Source organism: Chaetodon auriga, chromosome 8 (genome assembly GCF_051107435.1).
Source record: "Chaetodon auriga isolate fChaAug3 chromosome 8, fChaAug3.hap1, whole genome shotgun sequence".
Lineage (NCBI taxonomy): Eukaryota > Metazoa > Chordata > Actinopteri > Chaetodontiformes > Chaetodontidae > Chaetodon > Chaetodon auriga.
Window position 1 is genome coordinate 740,054 of NC_135081.1, and position 22,845 is coordinate 762,898.

At 43.1% G+C, this 22,845-nt stretch overlaps 1 protein-coding gene across 16 annotated transcripts in view; it reads left to right on the forward strand.

Moving 5' to 3' along the window:
- Positions 1 to 12,335, forward strand: part of LOC143324155 (uncharacterized) — a 35,600-nt gene extending 23,265 nt beyond the window's left edge. For all 16 annotated transcript variants that reach the window (XM_076736392.1, XM_076736390.1, XM_076736391.1 and 13 more), the window contains one exon: positions 9,432 to 12,335. In XM_076736392.1, the coding sequence (XP_076592507.1) occupies positions 9,432 to 10,709 (1,278 nt within the window). In that variant the 3' untranslated portion in view covers positions 10,710 to 12,335. The remainder of the gene's footprint in view (positions 1 to 9,431) is intronic.
- The last annotated feature ends 10,510 nt before the right edge of the window (positions 12,336 to 22,845 follow it).

The following is a 22,845-nucleotide window of genomic DNA, read 5'->3' on the forward strand; positions in this document are numbered from 1 at the left end:
AAGGGAAATGTATCCATGTACATGTAAATGGGGCTTTAGTTAGCCGCAAACGGGCATTTATTGATCATTCTCTTTTCTTTCCAAGTTTCTTTTCTTTAATGTTTACAGGAAGTTTACAGGAAATTAGTTGTGTGTGTGCTGTAACAACAAAAGAACCAAAACTATCCATCAGAGATAATATACATAATAATAATAATCCAGCACTTAACCTGCAGTAATCACATCTCTTTCTCAAATTACCTCAATAATTAATTTATTGGTCAAACACCACAATACATCATTAACTACCATGGTAGCATTAACATAAAATAATTTACCAAGAATAAATCAATATAATGCAAATTAAATATTTACATTTTAACTTCTTCCAGTTGTGGGCATAGTGTCCACGTTATCGCTGCTTGCAAAACAAACAATACTTGCGGTAGTGGTTTCGCGGCTACTTCAAACCGCACGCGGATGTCGGATATACAGCCCATCATCAAAGGCACGAGGAAAGGGAAACCACACTGGAGTTTAAAAGACGCACACAGGATTATTTTGCAGGCCAGGAGATAGGAGAAGTGTTTGGGGTCTCGGGCAGACAATGTGGATGCAAACAGTAGCACACTGCACCCAGGTATGTTATATTGTGTGTCTAAACAGCTGATAGCCATCGTGTGTGCATTATGCTGCGCAGTGGTGGCCTGGTTGCGTGAGTGTGTTTGGGGCAGGGAATGTGAAAGCAGCGTGATGGCGTGAGCTGGTTAACCAGGTAGTGAGTGAGGATTTTGTACATGTACAGTTTATAAAAATACTGTTGCCAATATGGATAATAAATACGGTGTTTATACTGTTGCACTGTTGAAAAAAATATACTAATATACATCAAATTAAAAACTGCAATAGATGTAATGGTATTGCACCAGATGTAATGGATAATATATTAGCATAGACAATAGTGGTGAAAAAAACTATAATTTTATAATGTAGAAAATGGGAAGAACAGTATCAACACAGTGCTACATTACATTTTACTGGAGAACAGTCTGACAATGGATGCAGCAGTCTATTACAGAAAGAGCTACTTAAGCCCCCCACTGTCTCATGCAGGGGGTGGGATGGGTTGTCCATGATTGATGTCAGCTTGGCTAACATCCTCCTCTCACCCACCTCCTCGATGGTGTCCAGAGGGCAGTCCAGGACAGAGCTAGCTCTCTTGACCAGTTTGTTCAGTCTTTTTCTGTCCCTCTCAGGGCTCCCACAGCCTCAGCAGACCACTGTGTAGAAAACTGCAGATGCCGCCACAGAGTCATAAAAAGCTTTTAACAGTGTCCGACATACTCCAAAGGACCTCAGTCTTCTTAGCAGGTGGAGACGACTTCGGCTCCTCCTGTACAGGACATCTGTGTTGTTTGTCCAGTCCAGTTTGTTTTTAAACTTAACACCCAAGTATTTGTACGCATCCCAATCTCAATGTCCAAGCCCTGGATGTTGACCGGTGTAATCCGTGGCACATACCTGTGGAAATCTATCACCATCTGCCTTGTCTTGCTGGCATTTATGTGCAGGTGGTTCAGTCCACACCAGTTGACAAAGTTGGTTATGACCTCATTTTATTCCAGTTCATTCCCCTGTGATACGTCCACCAATGGATGTATCAACAGAGAACTTCTGGATGTGACAGCTGTTGGTGTTGCGTCTGAAGTCAGATGTGTAGAGGGTAAAGAGGAAAAGGGAGAGCACTGTCCCCTGCGGAGCCCCCTTGCAGCAAACCACCACGGCAGACACATAGTTACGAAGCCTCACATACTGTGATCTGTTAGTGAGGTAGTTGATGGTCCACTCAGCCAGGTGGTCTACTTCAGCTCCTTCCAGTTTCCCCCTGAGCAGTGATGGTTGGATTGTGTTGAAAGCACTGGAGAAGTCAAAAAGTTTGACTCTCACTGTGCTCCTGATATTCTTCTGGTGAGAAAGGGATCTGTGAAGTAGGTGGCTCACTGTATCCTCCACACCAATGCCTGGTCAATATACAGACTGTTGGGGGTCCAGCTTGCTGCTCACCAGGTGACGGAGCTGGTTCAGTTTGATCCTCTTCATCGTCTTCATTAGGTGGGAAGTAGCTGGGCTCACTGGGATGTGCAGTCTTGTGACTGGAAGTTTTCCACAGGGCTGGAACTCTCCAGACTGGAAGATATGCTGGATGACCCTGCAGAATGGATCTGTACAGTCCCTGAGCAGTCTTGACCTGATGCCATCTGGGCCTGTAGCCTTCCTGGCCCTCATCTTGCTGAGCTGGAGAGGCTGGAGGGTGGCTTCTAGGACTTGGGGGACAGCTTCTAGGACTCGGAGGGTGGCTCCTATGTGTATGATAGTATATGTATATATTAACATTTGATAGTAGATGTACACAATAACAATAATATACATATAATAATAAGAAAAATATCTAATAAAATAACAGTAGCAGTCAAACAGGAACACAGCATTTGCTGCAACTATGATCCACAATCCACCATCCATGATTTGTCATCTTAGGATCCATCCGTCGTTGATTGTTTTCTCGTCTTACAGGATCCATGAGATCATGCAATGCTTATTATGTATATGCGACAGGAGCGATGAGAGGGAGGAGGGAGATGAGTACCTGGCAGCAATTATATCAGGGCAGGCCCTCCTGCCCCACCCTCCACAGTGACCCTGGCCATGCAAAATCACTGAACACATCATACTAACCTCTGCAATAGCTGGAACTGCTTCTCTTTGGTGAGGTGTCTGATGTCAGATGGTCCTGATGTTGATGCCACTCGCAGCTGGTTTTTCAGGTTTGGGTCAGTCAGTGTTAGAACTAAGACTTAGCAAGTCAGTCAGTTTTGAAAAGAGCTGCTCATGGTATTCGGTCTTTGCTTTGCAGCTCAGTGATTTCATGTAGTAGATTGTCAGGCCCATCAGTTGGTTCCACATTAAACAGTGTAGGGGAATCAGTTCATTAAACCTCTAAATTAATGTTGCATTCATTAATAAAATACCGCGAACCTTCCTCAGCTCAGAAGGATTTCATTTATTATTTCTTGTAATACTGATTTGATGATAATGAATGAACTAACTGCAGACCAGTCTGATAATCTGAAGTGTAAATTCTTGATACAGGGATTGCTTATATCCAGCTCAAAAGGACACCATCTGACCACGACTTGAATGAAAAGTCTTATTTATTAAACACAATAATGAATATGAATAATGAATCATACGACAGATGACATGGGTGATGTGACGTAACACAAACAACTGTATAGGGAAACTTATGCCAAATAATGGCAGAGTGAGTTTGGCGATAATGAGAAGTAGTTTTGAGGAAAAATGGGGACTCGAATGTAAAGTTAATTTCTTGAATGAATGGCTTAGAGAATTTAAGAAAATTGAGAGTATTATAACCTTACAGGACCAACTCATTATTCAAACCCGCATAAGCATGCCAATGACGCTCCAGCTGATGTCTGTTCCGAACTGACACGAAGGGGCCCCAGGCATTGGTTTCTGTCTCCGGTCTGCTCAGCAGTCCAACAGGGGAACACGTTCAAACTGCTGGGCTGAATCAATCTTGGACAGAGATGTTTCAGGGGTCTGGATCTCCGGTGTCGGTAACAAGCACAGAGCGGTTTCTGATAGTTATTTAACCCAGACAGGTGGGTCGAGGCTGGCTACAGATCTTTGGTGCGGAGAGTTGTCGGCTGTATGGCAAAACTTTCGATTAATAATAAAATTGAGAGTCTCTTCGATGGCCGGTCGAAAGTGTCTCCAAAATTATTATTACATGACTAGAATTTTAACTTTGGAAAAATTGTGCGAGCAAAAATTTAAGTTTCACGAAGTTAAAAAAAAAAACTAGAAAAAGAGCGTTTTTCTGAAATCGAAATCAAGCTACTAAGCCTAGCTATGAGCGGCAACTAAAAAAACAGAGGACAACGAATCGAGATGAATAACTGAAGACAAAGAATGAGAGAAGACGAGTGACTGAGAACTAAGAGCAGACTGGATGTCTGCTGCATGCTGCAGGCAGTATATTCGCTCCAGGGCATGTCTAATGACCAATAGGCTGTCGTGCATGTGGGCTGGTTTACAAGCAAGCCTCACCTTATAGAGAGAGCATTAATTAATTATTCGTACGAGGAACTTATCTGCTTCTCACTAGAGTCAATCACATATATTTTAAATGATCAATTTTCAATGGCATGTGTTAGACAATTCTTATGAATAATGACAACATTCAACAATAAGCATGATAACATTTTCTAATACTCATCCTAATATACATGATGACTAAGGGTATAACTAACTTAATATGACAAAGAAATAAAGAAAGGCAGACTATATTTGCCGAAATGATTGTCACTATTATTGTTACTACTTATAATTGTCTCATGTCAAGCATATACAAGTGCTACGAACCTCTAGATGGCAGTATGGTTCCACGGTAGAAACTCAGACAAACTCTTTAGGAGAATTAAAATCACAGTTTTGTCATTTTATAAGCTAGAAAAGCATTGATATCATACAGATTATGGGTTTAATACTGTTTGAACATCCAAAGTTAACTCAAACACATAGATTTCATTATCCTGGTGTGATAGAAAAGAGGCACACAGACATACAAACACAGTTTGCTTCAGGAATGTCTAATTTACAACCCATCAGCATTATCTGATTTTGTAGATTCTTCTGAGGCCTGGCGATTGTCCATTCAGTCGTTCTCAGCACCTGTATCTGCCTGTGGAGCTTTAAAGAAGCATTAGCATCTCCACAGGAGACACTTTAGGTGAAAGGTAACCTTTGAAGTTGCACTGTCGGTGTTTTCCGCGTCCTTGAAAGAAAATGGAAGAGGTGTTTCTAAGCCAGACATCCTGTCTCTCTGAAATCACACCTCCCTGTAAACAGTCGAAATGGTCAATAACTCTTAGAAGTTGGGATGTTTCATGACTCCATTTCTCCTGAAGGAATGCAAAAAGGGGGAAAGAAGGTCAGTTACAGGTCAGTTCTGCTACAAACGTATAGCAAATATGTTAAATTCCTTTTGTTTACTTTTCATGTCCTGAAACCTCTCGCCAAGTGCCTGAATTCAACAGCATAGTCAGAAATCGCAGCAGGCTTTTGTTAGTGCAGAGGAATATGCAGTTACCCCTTTCCAGCTGCACTTGACACAGCTTTAATTTGGTTTTTAATGATCTGACATTTGAAAGCAGAGAGATGAGAAGTTGGCCGCAGCTTGTGGTTCAGCTCTAAGACATACTTGGTAATGTCCACCATGAAGGCCAAAACAAACAGACACTTGTTATCACTGTCAGGTATGTCAGGTTTTCCCTTCATCTCTATGAATTAATCCAGACAAACAGACACTTTGAAACAATTTCATTTTTTCTGTGCAAGCAGCTCTGCAGTAACAACTGAGACTCCTTCACAAATTCTCCCTCTGCAATGACATTTCTCACGTTTCTGAGCTATAAGCTCGCTCACTTCCAGAACTTCTTGTTCTTCTTTATACTGGTGATAGTTCTTAAGACATTGGCTGTATGTTTGGGGTCCTGCTGCAGAATAAATTTGCGGCCAATCATACGCCTCCCTGATGGTATTGCATGATGATAAGTATCTGCCTGTATTTCTCAGCACTGAGGACACCATTAATCCTGACCAATTCTCCAACTCCTTTTGCAGAAATGCAGCCCCAAACTTGCAAGGAACCTCCATCATGCTTCACTGTTGTCTGCAGACACTCATTATTGTCCTGCTCTCCAGCCCTTTGGGGAACAAACTGCCTTCTGCTACAGCCAAATTCAAATTTTGACTCATCAGTCCAGAGCACCTGCTGCCATTTTTCTGCACCCCAGTTCCTATGTTTTTGTGCATAGTTGAGTTGCATGGCCTCATCTCCATGCCGGAGGTATGCTTTTTGGCTGCAACTCTTCAATGAGGACCACTTGTTAGGGCTACTCTTGCGTTCAAAAAAAAGGTAAAAAAAAATTGCAGAGTATTCTGAGGAGGAGGTCTGTGACTCACTAAATAATAAGCACTCACTGAGATCTTTCTAGATTCAAAAATGATCAGAATTTATTTTCACAAAAAAAAAAATTCTCTGTGGTAGACTTCACAATGACTAAAACAAAAACTTAATTTAGTGGTAGATAAACTTTCTCACTCCTCACTTCATTAACACTCAACACAAAAGAGAGACAAAGGAGAACCCAGTTGTCTTATCTCCCTAATCATAGCGGGAGGACGGTCTGACCAGGAGGAGGGCCATGAGCCGCAGAAAACTGTCATAATAAATCATAATTTATCTACAATATAATCTGCAACTTTCAATAATTAATCAACATGATCATCATTATGTGTCAGCATTATTTTTGATTTACCATTTTCCAACAAATTAATAAATAATATGAATAGGCTCCAGCACCACTTCTGGCCAGACTTCTCCGGACAGTAGATCGGTGTATCTGGGCCCCACTGGTTTCTTGCCAGTTCTGAGCTGATGGCACTACTGGACATCTTCCAATTTCGAAGGGAACAAAGCTTGATGTGTTTTTCATCTGCTGCACTAAGTTTCCTTGGCCGACCATTGTGTCTACGATCCTCAACGTTGGCCGTTGTTTTGTGCTTCTTCAAAAGACCTTGAACAGCTTTGAAATCTTTGTCTGGAAGAGACCTTGCTGATGCAGTATAACTGTCTTGTGTCTTGTTGCTGTGCTCAGTCTTGCCATGGTGTATGACCTGTGACGTGAAACTGTCTTTCACAACTTCACCTTAGTAGCAGAGTTTGGCTGTTCCTCACCCAGTTTTCAGCCTCCCACACCGCTGTTCCCGTTTCAGTTAATGACTGTGTTTCAATCTACATGTGAAATTGACGATCATTTGTCTGAAATATAATCCTAAAAAATCCCTGACTGAGGTGCAAGTGTACCTATAAGAATTGATGCTGGTTTGAAGCCAAAGGATAGTAACACTAAAAATTGATTTGATTTTGATTTTTCTTTTGTTAGCTTACTTTGCATTGTGTACATTGATAAAAATAAACAATTATTTTTTGTATTTTTGAAAGCATTCTTAGTTTACAGCATTTTTTCACACCTGCCTAAAACTTTTGCACAGTACTGTATACACTGCTCAAAAAAATTAGGGGAACACTTATTTATCACAGTATAACACCAAGTCAGTTAAACTTCAGGGATATCAATCTGTCCATTTAGGAAGTACAAGTGATTGTGACTCAATTACACCTGCTCTGGTGCAAATGAAAGTGACAACAGGTGCAATGGAGGGGCAAAAGCAATACCACCCCCTAAAAGGGAATGGTTTTGCATGTGGTGGCCAGAGACAATTGCTCTCTCCTTATCCTTCCTGACTGACACTTCTCTAGTTTTGAGTTCTGTTAATGTCCTTGTCACTACTGGTAGCATGAGGCTGTACCGGCAGCCCAGTCAGGTTGCACAGGTAGTCCTGCTCCTCCAGGATGGCACTTCCATACGTGTGGTCGCAAGAAGGTTGCTGTGTCTCCCAGCACAGTCTCAAGAGCATGGAGGAGATACCAGGAGACCAGCCATTACACAAGGAGAGCTGGCCCAGGCCATAGAAGGGCGTCAATCTAGCACCAGGACCAGGTAACTGCTCCTTTGTGTGTGGAGGAACAGGGGCAATGCTGCCAGCACTATAAAATGACCTCCAGCGGGCTACTGCTGTGCATGTTTCTGACCAAACTGTCAGAATCAGACTCCATGGGGGTGACATGAGGGCCCAGCATCGTCTAGTTGGACCTGTGCTCACAGCCACTGTGCAGCATTGATTGGCATTCGCCAGAGAACACCAGAATTGGCAGGTCCGCCACTGGCACCCCGTTCTCTTCACAGATGAGAGCAAGTTCACACTGAGCACATATGACAGGCATCAAAGAGTCTCAAGATGCTTTGTGAATGTTATACTGCTTGTAGCATCATCCAGCATGACCGGTTTGGCGGTGGGTCAGTGATGGTATGGGGAGGCATAACCTTGGTACCCTGACTGCTTAGGTACCAGGATAAAATCCTCAGAGCAATTATCAGACCTTATGCTGATGCAGTGGGCCTTGGTTTCCTCCTGGTGCAGGACAGTGAGTGTGTAGGCAGTTCCTGGATGACAAAGGCATTGATGCCATTGACTGGACTTCACATTCCCCTGACCTAAATCCAATGGAGCACCTATGGGACATTATATTTCGTTGCATCCAACGCAACCAAGTACCGCTACAGACTGTCCAGGAGCTCAGCAATGCCCTGATCCAGTTCTGGGAGGAGATCCCCCAGGACACCATCCATTGACTCATCAGGAGCGTGCCCAGACGGGGCCATACACACTGCTAAGTCACATAATGAGTTGCAGTGATGAAATTCATGTTGGATCAGGCTGTGATTAAAATTTTTTACTTTGATTTTCAGTGTAAGTTTGAATCTTGCCCTCAGTGGGAAGATGATTTTGGTTTCCACTGACTGTTGTTAGATCATTTTGTTCTGAACAAATTATACAACATACATCGATAAAGATTTTCAACTTGGGTAATTTGTTCATCATGATCCGATGTGTGATTTAAGTGTTCCCTTCATTTTTTTGAGCACACTGTCTTCTGGGATGCTTATGAAATAGAGACACTAAGCGCTCCATGGAATTGCGCTCATTGTCTAGAATAGCAGCAATCAGCTCCATCAGATGTGTCACAGATGTACTGTGGACGTTACTCTCCTGGTGAAATTTAGGGGTTAGTGTGACTGTCTGACAAATGTCATGAGTGACATTTGAATGCAGCTCAATAATTTGAAAATAACCCTCTTTGCAAAGTGGTGAAAGGTCTCCCAGGGTTTGTTTGGTAATAAGCCTGTCCTGTTTCAATCTACTGAACTCCAGTTGTCCATGAGTTGGAAGCCAGTTCTGAAGCCAAGTTCTGTCCTTGTGCTTTTAGATTTTGTGTGAATTACTGTATCTGATTTGGTCTTGCAGGAAATGATTATTCCAAGAGTATTTGTTCAATTCTGGCCAATATTAATCTCAAAGTTTCCTGTGTTATTTATGCCAGTCTAATTTCTACAGTTACATCACAGCTCCACATATGTTGTCAGTCTATTTCTGTATTGTCATCCAGGCCTTTTGTATTTTGCAGTGCTGCACATACATGAACCAAAATAAACCCAAGAAGAGGCCCACACAATTCCTGTACCCAAGGCAGACTGCTTTGCACTGGTTGTTGTGCTTTTGTGATTGCTTTCTTAATTATGCCCCCACCAACATATTCCTCTTTACTCTGCTAAATATACTCTAACTGTTGCTTTATTGGGTCTGTACATCCATTTAAAGAATTGTACTATGATTGTTCTTCCCTAATGTAACTATTCCCAGGATTTGAAAGGAGCTCATGTGATCTCTTTCTGTTGCAGGTTTCCATGGTGACTGGATTATCTGAACAAAGAACTTCATACATCAGATCAGTCCCTCCCTTAAAGCCTAGAACAGGTGCTGGTAGCAGACGATCCTCCAGGCCCTGCACAAGACCTAGCAATACATGTAAACCACAAGACCATCCCCAAAGCAAATCCCAGAAAGTCAACAACAAACACCTCTCTCAGCGTAGCAACCAAGAGCTGCCTCAAAATCAGCACCCTCTTCTCAACCACCGAGAAGTCTCTAACTATTATAGCAACCACCAGTCCTTCAGGAGTCTTCAGAACTCAGGAAGAAATTCATGCAGGACTCCAGTTCAAATGCCACCGACTAATGCTTTAATCATCAGACAGCTAGGTGAGAACCCTGGGGTTCTGAGGTTGTCCAGAAGGAGGAGAGGCCTGCCACCAGACACCAGCCCTACCCCTCTGAAGCGGGTTCCTTTGGACAACAACTCATCAAAGAAGTGCAGGACATTGCAATACAATGATAGTGATGTCCCATTGGAGAGTGACTGCCATATTAGTGAGATCCCACAAAAGGAGGCTGACTGTGATAAAGATGCTAGAGATGAGTATGTGAGCTATACGGACAAAATCACTGGTAGTCATGATAAAGAACTTAGACAAGACAGATGTGGCCATGTGGGAGAGATGAGATTAGAGAGGGGCAGTTGTTTTAGTGAAGACCTAGAAGACAAGATAAAGGTTGTAAAGTTAAGTTTGGCAAGGGGCACTGCTGTGGAGTCCTCTCAAGAAAGGGTCAACTTTACCAACGTCAGCACGCACTATGACCTCAGCCCTGTCAGTGAGGTCATATGCAGACATGTGAGAGAAAAAAGGCTCCAGAGAAATCAGTCTGTGTTGTCCACAATCCCTAAATCAATTACCAAGAGTGCTGATTCCAGGATTTTTGCTGAAGCTGTTAGTACTACTGTGACTAAAGCTGCTATCAACTCAGTGACATCTACCCATGTACACACCAACACACTAGTCAGTTATTCTGACAGGCACACTGTTAAGGATACTAACAAAGGTACTGTCAAGGACATTACCAAGTATCTTTCACCAGCCAGCAGTTACTCAGTCCACAATTCCAAAGGTACTGCAAAGGCCTCTTCAAAGGGTTCCACAGAGGACTCGACTAAAGATAGTGGCCCTGTCAGTAGCTATTCTAGGACTTCCAAGGGCTCCACAAAGGGCCTCACCCCAATCAAGTCAACTACCTCAGCTATTAAGACGAGGACCAGCCCAAGAATACTTCTGAAACGCTGATGTTCACCTTCAGATTTGTTATTTGCTATACTGAAAATTAATGTTGGATACAATTAGTAATATATTTGAAACAACATTCAACATTGTTGATCATAGGCCATGCATGATGACGGTTTTTTGCCTGGTTGGACAGTGATGTAGTTGCTGTACTGTTCTCTATGTTTGTCCATGATTGTGGCATAATTTTTATTCTGTTTAACTAAAATAGATAATTGGAAGACAGCACAATGAAAGATTTGTTGTGTAGCTGACTACAGTGAAAAGTCACTTATTTCAGATGCTTCTCTGCTATATCTGAAACAGCTGCTTGATATTTTTGTATTATTATATTATAATTATTATATTATTATTATTATATACATGAAAAAGGTACTGCTTCCATCAGAGCACATAGTTTAACTTGAGTCAGTCCACTGACAGTAGCTTATTTGAAGAAAGCTGCCATGCATATGGCTTCATGCCATTGCACTGGGGCTTTTTGTCAGTCAGATTACAATACAGTCCTACAAATCTACATATCTATTTCCATTTCACTTACACAGGAGTAGTCTATTCAAGGTTGTTTAGCAGCTAAAAACCTCACCAGAATTAATCTATGGATTTTGTCTAACAATGATGTTGGACAAAATCCGCAGTTCTGTCCAAAAATCCAATCCAAGTCTAACTGAAGTTAGTATGAGACTTATGATGTCTAGACAAATTAAGACAAAGGCAAATCAAATGGATATCTTCCAAGAGTCTTCCTTTTTAGTTGCCTGGAAAGTGTTTTTTGTCCTCCATCACTTGCATTGAATTTGCATTGAAAATTGTTATTTTAATGGCCAGTATGAACATGAGGAATGATTACAGTTAAATTGAATTAAATGATTAAATTTAAACCTGTTTCAATGTACATATGGGAATGTGGGTCTTGTTTTAAGACAGACTTGAAACAATGTGAACGTGTCCTTTAAGAAGTGAGTGACACATAAGCACATGGACACATCCATCCATCCTCTGACCTCCATTACAGCCACCAGAACCAGTTGTCTGCGTAGTCACCAGCCAAATTGTCTTACCAGAGTAAGTAATATTAGAATGAACCTCCCTCCAATATACTGGCTGGCTCAGTGACCAAAAGTAGTTTTCAAGTACATGCAAAGTATACGATAACAAAACTATTGGTGTTTTGATTTACAGATTTCAGAAAAAACTAAAACACATAGTGACATGTGTCATGCTTATTTCATAGTCCGTGTGGATTGATTGATTTACATTTGTAGAAATGTAAGGTTATGTGTTTTGTGAGGCTGGTCCCCAGCAGAAATATAAAGAACCTTCACTAAGACTTTCACTGTTAACATGGCCATCATACTGCATGATAAATGAGTGTTCCTGCACTTGATATTGTGGATAGTATTGATATGTCAGAGGGTGTATGTAAGGTGCTATCAGGTGCTATGAGCTTGCTTATAAGCTGATTTTGGGGAGGTTGAATAGAAGAGTGGTAAAATATTCTGACTGTACTAAATAAAATAAGTCAATAATTAATATTGCACATTTCCTCACAGTAAAGCTCCTCTGTGTAGGATTTTAAAAATTATCTAGTGATTTTGGTGACTGCAATAAAAAAAAGCCACTGTGGGAGACATAGATGGACACTGCTGCCCTTTCTTTCATTTCTCTTGCCATTAAACATGCCATGAATATAATTTGTAAGTTGTAGTGATTGCATGGCATTTCTACACATTGGAGCTTTAAAAAAATAACTGACAACAGTGTTGTAAATTAGTTACTTACTCTGTCTATACTTCAGGCCATATTCTATCAGTCCAAATCACAGGTGGCTATTTATTTATGACCAACACATGTTAAGCTAAGTTCTAAATAAACACATTAATCAGTTGCATACTATGACCCTTCTCAGCTATGGAACTGAATGCTTTATAGGAGTGCAGAAAATGCACTCACCACAACTCACTTTAAAAGATATGTATCCTCTATTAATAGAGTTCTCTTTCCCTTGAAGTGAAATCTCTTTCCACTATACACACACACACACACACACACATTACATACATACACATTATTTTTGTGTGTAAAGGCATCAGGTGGTTTTCCATTCATTTCCTTACAGTATGATCATAATCAACTGTTGGTCCTTGCCTGAGTTGTGTAAATATATAACAGAAAACATCAAGTCTGCATTAATTTTTGTCCACAATGCTGAACTGCTAAGGTCCTTTATAATCACCTTTTCCCACTCTGTCTGACAGTTACAATGTATAGGTAATTACTCACTGCTCTCTTATGGAGCAGTCAGTTTTCCTGCCACCTCTCTGCTTTGCTTATCTTCCTTTGCTGATATTCTGTTTTTTTCTGACGAACTTGCAGAAAGTGGAACAGAAAGCCACCACCATATTTTTTTATTTTTTTTTTTATCACTTTTGTTAATTGGTAATCTGAAATTTGTCAGTCACAGCCAGTTTCCTCGCCTGTCACAGAATCCCAACAGCTAAAATGCTAAAAGTCAAATCATTTGTTAATGGGAAAACAAATCATTCTGCAGAGAGCTGAAGAATGTGCATTTAATGTTTGTAGTTGAGACTAAAAAGCACTACTGGTATAATAACACTGATAGAGGCTTTGTCCTCCAAATTATACTTTTTATCAGTCAGGCAAAACAGGAAAAGAGGAGGTATTGCAGCATTTTTTTTTCTATACACTTTGTGTGCAATGGCGTTGACCTGCGTGAATTTACATCACTTGAATATCTCACTCTGGAGCTCAAAACAGAATTATCAGTGCAAGATATTCATCGCACTTGGTATCACTACATATGTCTGAATGGAGACCCTAACATTCATATCAACAAAAAGAATGGCTCCAAAGCTATGGAGCTTGTGAATTTACTGGATACCTTCAAGCTGTTGCCTCTTCAAGAGACAGAAGATCAGGAAGGCTTCAGGCCCAGATGGTGTGTCCTCCTCCTGTCTGTAAGTCTGTGCAGAGCGGCTGACACCCATCTTCACACAGACTTTTGACAAATCATTGGAGCTGTGTTAAGTTCCCTCATGCTTCAAACACACCATAACAACTCTGGTACCAAAAAAAACCACAGTCTTTGGCAGTCCACATGCCGAAGTATGCTCGGGCAAGATCCTGAATCCCAAAACTGCCCCTGATGCTGTGCCATCGGTGTGTGAATTCATTGTAATTGTAATCTGCCTGGACTTCTGCTCTGTATTCAACACCATCATACCAGAAATCTTCCACTCAAAACTCACCCAGCTCACTGTGCCAGCCTACGTCTGTCAGTGGATAACTAATTTCCTGACAGACAGAATGCAGCAGGTGAGATTGGGGAAAATCACATCCAGCACTTGGACCTTTTGCACTGGAGCACACCAGAGATGTGTGCTCTCCCCCATGCTTTTCTCTCTCTATACTAACAACTGCACCTCAGGAGACCCCTCTGTTAAACTCCTGAAATTTGCAGACGACACAATGGTCAAGACGTCATCTGAGACGTTGACAAGTCTGCATACGGACAGGTGGTTGAACAACTCATCTTCTGATGCAGTCAAAACAACCCAGAGCTGAATACACTCAAAACTGTGGGGATGACAGTGAACTTCAGGAGAAGACCCTCAACACTGCCCCCATCACCATCCTCAACAACATTGTTTCCACTGTGCCAACCATCAGCTGTCTGGGATTCATTATCTTGCAAGACCTGAGGTGGACTTCAAGCATAGCCCCAATCATCAAAATGATGCAGATGATGCACTTTCTGTGTCAGCTCAGGAAGTTCAACCTGCTTCAATAGCTGCTGGTCCATTTCTACACAATAATAATCCAGTCTGTTCTATGCACATCCGTCATCATATGGGTTGGGTCTGCCACCAAACAAGACAAGAACAGACTGCAACTGACTATAAGGCCCGGGGGTCACTGGTGAATGGGCAGCACTTGGGGTAGGCCAGCAATTGTATCAGGGTGGCCCTGCCCCCCTTGGCAGTGCCCATGGCCACACTGAACTATTTGACACATACTTTACACTACCCCTAACCAATGATTGGAACTGCCTCTCTTTGGTGAGGCATCTGATGTTAAACGGTAATGATGATGATGACGCTCCTCACAGTTGGTTTTCCAGCAGGGCAGAGCTGTGACAGTTTTTTCATCAAACGTCTCAGCAAATATAATTATATAAATAATATAATATAAATATAATTTCCTTTTCTTTCATGTCCTGAAACCGCTCATCAAATGCCTGAGGCAGTTTTGCACACTCACCAACATATTCAGATGTCATAGCAGACTCTGTGTCATGGTAGGAAAATGCATCCTGTTACCTTTTTCTAGTTGCTCTTGCCACAGCTTTAATTTTGTTTCAAATGATTTCACATTTGAAAGGAGAAAACTGAGAAGCTGGCTGGAGCTTGTGGTCCAGCTTTGAGAGCTACTTGGTAATTTCCACCTTGAAGGCCTTTTTGACAGTGGCCTTTTTCATCACTGCAACCACATCCCCACAAACTAATTTAAACACACTGGCATGCCTTTTACTTGAACAAAAAATTAAAAAATGTTTGTCCATTTCTCTTGGAAAGTGCATAAACAACTTTATGTTTTGTTGACAGGTGCCACACACTGCGTGTTTTCAAATGGCAACCTAATCTTAACAATGACTAAAGGGGAATTTTTGGTTGAAAATAAATCCCTACATGGTAAGACTGAAACAAAGTTCTGTAATATTATGAGATAATTTGAGTCACACAGCTATGACTACTCTTTAAATGACATGGTGGAAAATTTCAACACCTTGTCATCTGTTTAAATACTGTTTGTTTAAATACTTTTCCAAAATTATTACAGAGAATTCTGGGAACTTAACACACCTGACCAGCTAGTGACCAGCCCCCACCCATCCACAGTTCTCAAAATAACTGTAATAACAATTACAGCCAGCATTGCTGCTGATGTAAAAACACATGAGCTTCACAAACCTTATAAAACAGTAACCATGGAAAAATACTCCTGTATTACACTGACTGAGTTCTGTAAGACTATCACTGAGTGTAACTTCTCCACCTCATGTGTTGATCCTGCACCTACAGAATTTTTAAAGCAGGAGTTCAACAGCGTTTCTAGACATCCTGAAGATTATAAATACATTGCTGAAAATAGTTTTCTTCCCAGATGCCTTCAAAACAGCTGTCATAAAGCCCTTACTAAAGAAATCCAACCTGGATAATGTACTCAACAACTATTATCTCCTTAAAGAAAATAATATCCTTGCGGAATTTCACTCATGCTTTCAAATACACCGCACCACTGAAACTGCTCTTACTAAACTAATCAGTGACGTCAGACTTAATTCTGATGACAATAAAGTCTCAATTCTTATTGTCTTAAGTCTAGCGTTTTAATATGGCCCATCTATCATTATAAGAGTTGAACCCGTCTTTGTCCAATGGCAGCTCCTCTTTGTCCAAGGTGTCAGGCAGGGGTGCAACGACAGTTCTCCAGCAGCAATTCACCGGAGGTGCAGTGGTGGTTGTTCTGGGTGTTGGTGGTGGAACCTGGAGATGAACTGGGAGTTGAGGATGTGGCGAGCAGGGACCCAGGATCTCTCTTCTGGTCTGTAACCCTCCCATTCAACCAAATACTGAAGACCTTGGCCAGGGTGGTGGGAGCACAGCAGATGTCGAACTGACTTAAAAATATTTAAAATGCAGCTACAGCTTCTTCATCCTTCTATGAGTCGAGGTGGCACAGGAGGTGGATCCGCAGGCATGAGTGGACTCTCCTGGAAATCAGTTCAGAAGTTCAAAAGTTTTGGTGAGCTAAACATTCAACAGTCACAGACAGGCATCCAGGAAGTGCAGGGCAAAACGCTTGGTCAGAAACCAAAGGCAGAGGTATTTACCAGAGGACAGAAGATCAGATGAAGGAAAGGGCTGGCAGGTCTGATATCAAGATATCAGTCTGATAAAGAATGCTGGAGAGTCTTGCATGATGCAAAGAACAATCTGAAACTGAGTGAGTGTGGGAGAGCATCATAAATACTGGACTGAATGGGAATGATTCTCAGGTGTGTGATCAGGTGAATGGGCAGGTAGGTGTGGTTGGCAAGGGGAGTGAGAGTGGATACATACTGGCTGAGCAGGTGAGCAGATGACAAGGAAATGGCAACAGGTAAATTCAATCAAATGCAAATATTTTGTTTGTAATGACAGCTTGTTAAAGAGGGACTTAACAGCAGTTGAAATGTGCACACATTGACACTTTTCCTAAAATGCTAAGAGATTCTGACTGCACTAGACCAGACAAAGTAATTATGCAGGTGCAGATGTTATTGGCATTGGTCTGCTGTGGTGAAACTACAATGTTCCAGAGATGGAAAGTGCATCTTAACTAATTCACACCATGCATTCTTGCCATGTTGTTTCATGCAGGTAATATATACGTAGACAACCCAGAGAAAAACACAATTTCATCACCAACGTAGGATTTGAAATAAGAAAAAGAATACAGGTATGGATGTGGGAAGAAGGGGTGGTGAGGGGGCTGCACCACCCTCATCATCTCGTCGCAGTTCTCTTGCAGTAGTTCCATGTTGTTGACTGTGTAGTTGTTGTGACTGCTTTGACATACAGTGGTGTTCAAGATCATCATATGAAACATTCTCAAATTAGTATGAATACATGAAAATAACTGTTACATTTATGCAAGATTGGCATAATGTGCTAGGCCTACAAATCTACTGTTGTACATATCATCAATCTTAAATTTCACCAATGTTGAATTAAAAGCATCATCTGGCTTTGAACATCTCATATCCCTTTTTCTTGATAAACAGACACTGTTTATCATGGATAATATGCTGATTATGATCTGATTGTATGCCTATACATATGATAACTTAAGAACCACAATTCAGTAAACACTTTGAAATGTTGATTTAATTGTGCTTTGAAGTTGTTATGGCTGACACAGGTTGCGTATGTGTAATGTAACATGTTGATCGTTTGTTGTCAATTGAATGGTATGTTGCTTTAAATTTTGTTCCCGCAAGGATCATGCTCGTGGATAGATTTGATTGCCATAGATCAGGACCCGTGTCAAACTCAAATACACAGTGGGCCAAAAAAAAAAAAAAAAAACTCTTCCAAGTCGAGGGCCAGACTGGTTAAATGTTTATTGAAAACTGATCAAAATGACCATATTGCAAATGCTGAACCTGGAACTAATCCAGCCTATAAGTTACTGCCTATAAAACAACACTAATCACTGAATAAATGAAAAATCAGTTGCATTCCTTCCTTCCTCCATTTCCATAGTAATTTCAAATGAAAACATTTTCCACAGTCCAACAACAGCCAAAAATAATTTCCTTCAAACAAAAACCAAAAATGTCAAAAGAGTGCAAAAAGTTAACATATATTAAACCTGAGTGTGCTGCTTTCTGATGCGCACTACTCTAAGCCAGATAGTTGAACCTGGAACTAACACAGCTTATAAGACTGTTTTTATCTATAAACAACATTAAACATTAAATACATTAAAAAAAAAAAAAAAAATCAGTTGCATTCATTTCTTCTGGCTCTTTATGCAGCTTTTCCAGAGTAATTTACCTGTCACGGTGCTTCGTTTCATAGTGTCTTCTTACATTATATTCTTTCATGACACACTGTCTCTGCACAGAAAACAAACAGCTTTGTCCTTCATATCCGTGAATACATACTCTGCCTTCCACCTGCCTTGAAAACCCCTGTTTTCAAAATTCAGCGTCCATTTAGCCATTTTTTGGGGAGAGGGTGGCTGAAAGTTGACCACAGGTAGCGAGCTCCATCCGGCTGCTGATGAACGATTGGGGCAGGGACTCTCACTCGCAGGCCTTTGATTGATGTGCCAACGTACATTGCGGGACTTGTAGTACCAGTGGTGCGTGCAATATGCTGGTGGACCAGCTCTAATAATAATTAGATACTATCATGTGGACCAAAGATAATTCCATCACAGGCCGGTTTTGGGCCACAGGCCTTGAGTTTGACATATGTGCCAGAGATGCTGTAGCAACTGTCTAAAAACAAACAAAAAAAACACCATGACATGATGTTGCCTTAAAAACTCTTTTTCTCCAGAGCTGTGGTTTTTCTCTCCTTCAGGGACCAAAAACATTACTTTAATAGGTGGCTGTAACAATTTAATTTTCCCAGCGTGGGATAAATAAAGTTTTATCTTATTTTATCTCTACCCCTCCTGCCTTCTCCACCTCTGCCTCCAGCCCAGCCTCCACTGCTGCTGCACCAATGTGCCCTGCTCCACAACCTGGCAAGTCTGGGAGGCACAGGAGCAATGGACCCAGGAGGGGTGCTCTCTTCAAAACTCAATAGAAGAACTTTGAGCACTTTCTGTGCAAGGGCCAGCTAAAGACCAAAGAATCTGGCCACAGCATTTTTGCTCCCAGGCCAAGGGCCACTCGGTGGAGGACTGGCTCGCAGAGAAGAGAAGGAAGGACCCCCAAAAAGGCCCGGGAGTCCTTGAGTCTGACATATGAGGTGTACAGCGACGCAGCATGCACAACATAATTCAAATACATAAGTTTTCAAACAGAGCTCAAAATGTCATAAGGATCCAGTTAACTCACGTTCAAAAATAAGAACAGGTATATACTGCAGCTCATATGCAGTTTGAAATGCTCACACACAAAACCACAATTAAATCAAAGCAGCACACACAAGATTCTCAGTGGAGACTCAGCATAGATGCGGTACAGCCTAAATTACTGAAAAAAAAAAAAAACAGATCTGAATTGGTCTCACACGGGGCACCAATGTAGGGGAATTAGGTCATTAAACTGAAATGTTACGAATGTAACTTCTGTTCCCTGAAGGAGAGGAACGAGGTACAACACATATTGTATGGGATATCACGCCCCCGCGTGGCCTGACTGAAGACACCTCTATTCACGCCTTTACGGCAGATGACCTGTGGTGATGTATGTGAGGCCCCGCCTGCACATATATATACGTGCACCACCACAGTCATCCTTCAGTTCGATAACCGCTCTTCACCGAGCCCAGCTGCGCAGCGGGGCAACATAGTGTTGTACCTCGTTCCTCTCCTTCAGGGAACAGAAGTTACATTCGTAACATTTCGTTCCCTTTCAGTCGATTCACTCGGTACAACACATATTGTATCGGACATGTACGTATACACGCCCCGCAGAGCAGTCACCGAACCAGAGCCAAACCTCCAATACTCTAGTGCATCGTAGACCCAGCAGAAAGGACAGAGTGAGCCACTGAAGGGGCTGTCACGTCCAGACGATAAAACCGAGCAAAAGTGTGCGGTGATGACCAACTGGCTGCAGCGCAGATATCACTCATAGAAACCCCTTTAAACAAGGCCCATGAGGCCGCCATGCCCCTGGTTGAATGAGCCCTAACACCTTGGGGCAACGAAAGACCCCTGCCACTGTATGCTCCACAATCCAGTGGGAAAGCCGCTGTTTAGACAGTGCCTTGCCCTTAGCCGGATTAGCAAAACAGACGAACAACTGGTCACATAAACGCACACCCTGGGTGCGATCTATGTAAGTGCGTAGTGCACGCACAGGGCACAAGGAATGTAACCTCCTCTGCTCCTCAGATGCAAAAGGAGGGGGGCAGAAGCTCAAGAGCTCAAAAGCCATAGCTGCGGGGATAATCTTAGGCAAATACGCCGCATTTGGGCGCAACGTAACCTTAGATCCATCCTGAGTGAACTGGGTACAAGAGGGATGCACAGACAAAGCATGAAGGTCGCCCACTCGCTTTGTAGAAGCCAAAGCAAGTAGCAGTGCAGTTTTGTATGAAAGAAATTTCATATCTGCAGACTCAATAGGCTCAAATGGGGTCCCACAAAGAGCCTCAAGCACCAACGCCAAATCCCATGAGGGAACGCTGGGTTTAAACACAGGCCTCAGCCTGCGGACTCCCTTCAGGAAGCGCATAGCAAGAGGGTGAGCGCCTGGCGTCACTCCATCAAAACCAATGTGGCATGCAGATATAGCTGCCAAATAGACCTTAATCATTGAGAAAGAGAGACCCTTATCCAGCAGCTCCTGAAGGAATGTTAAAACATCCACCATAGAGCACTGAAATGGGAGTACATTTCGGTCCTGACACCACTGCTCAAACGCCCGCCATTTGTAGGCATATAGGCCCCTAGTAGATGATGCCCTCGCACTCTGGATCGTCGCCACCACATTTGGGGGCAGACCCTGAGCTATTAAATTGGACCTCTCAACAGGTAGGCATGTAGACGCCACAGTTCTGGGCGTGGGTGAATCACCTCTCCTCCCGCCTGGGAGAGGAGGTCCCTGCGAAGGGGGAGTTGCCAGGGGCTTGCCGCTAGCAGACTGATCATCTCTGCATACCACGACTTCGCTGGCCAGCGAGGGGCCACCAGGATCAGGGAGAGCCCTTGCTGGCGCACCCTCTCCAGAACAGACAAAATCATTTCCACTGGGGGAAATGCATACAGCAGCGTGTTGGGCCACGTGTGTGCTAGCGCATCCGTTCCCAGGGGAGCACTGCGGTCTGTTATGGAGAAGAACAGGGGACAGTGGGTATTTGCTCTGGAGGCAAAAAGATCCACTTCTGCCCTGCCGAACCGATCCCAGATCTGAGACACCACAAGTGGGTGCAATCTCCACTCCCTCACCAGAGGACCTCCCCTGGAGAGAAGATCCGGCCCCAGGTTCAAGTGCCCTGGAACATGTGTGGCCCTGAGGGACAGAAAATGAGTACTGCACCAGAGCAACAGAGAGTGAGACAGTTTTAACAGGGGCAGGGTGCGTGTCCCCCCCTGCTTGTTTATGTAGGAAACCACCGTCGTGTTGTCTGTCCTGATCAGGACATGATGGCCTGTCAGAACAGGACAAAAATGCTTCAGAGCTAAAAGGGTCGCTAATAGCTCCAGGCGGTTGATGTGGAGCCTGCATTGTGCCGGCGTCCAAACCCCTCTCACTGCTACGCCCTCGCACAGCGCCCCCCACCCCCTGAGGGATGCGTCTGTGGACACCACCTTGCGGAAAAACACCCTCCCTATAGGAGACCCTTGTTGCAGTAAACCGGGTTCTCTCCACGGGAGAAGAGCCGACATGCAAGACGGAGTTATCGTCAGCCTCCTCTGGAGGTGACGTGGCGTGCACAGCCGGTGAGATAGAGTCCACCGTTGAAACACTCGCATCTTTAACAGCCTGAGCGACACTACAGCGATAATAGATGCCATCATGCCTGTCAGCTGTAAAATCGTCCGAAAACGCAGTTTGCGTCCCAACTGAAATTGAGCGAGGCAGCGGTGAAACGCAGCCGCCCTGCGCTCTGACAGACGCGCTCGGCTCGAACCGGAGCATATCTCCAAACCGAGGAAAGAAAATCGTTGGCTCGGTGTCAGTGAACTTTTCTGCAGTTTCACTGAAAAACCCAACGTTTGGATGTGCGACAGTGTCAGTGACAACTGAGTCGCTGCTCGGTCTCTGGAGCTCGCAATAAGAGCCCAATCGTCCAGATAGGCTAATATGCGAACGCCTCTCTCCCGGAGCGGGGCAAACGCCGCCTCGACACATTTGGTGAATGTTCGGGGGGCGAGTGATAAGCCGAACGGCAGCACCAGGTATTCGTAGGCTATGCCCTCGAATGCGAACCTTAGAAACTGCCTGTGGTCCAGATGAATTAAACCAGTCTCCTGGTCTGATCGCGCTCAGCAGCTGTCTGAGTGTAAGCATCTTGAACTTGTAAGTCCGTAGATACTTGTTTAACACTCGCAAATCTAGAATAGGACGGAGCCCCCCACCTTTCTTCGGAACAACGAAATAACGGCTGTACCAACCTTTGTTCGTCTCCGAAGCGGGAACAACTCGTATCGCTCTTTTGTTCAACAAGTTGTTTATTTCTTCCCTCAGAACTGCTGCCGCTTTGTTTCCTACTACTGTGTGTACTACAGAGTGGAAACGGGGCGGCCGGGCCCCGAACTGTAGACGGTAACCCATGGCAACGGTCCGCTCTACCCAAGGTGAGACTGCGCATGCGCGCCACCGAGGGAGATGAACGGCCAGCCGACTGACCTGCAGCACTGTGGGGGAGGGGTTGTCGCCCTCTGG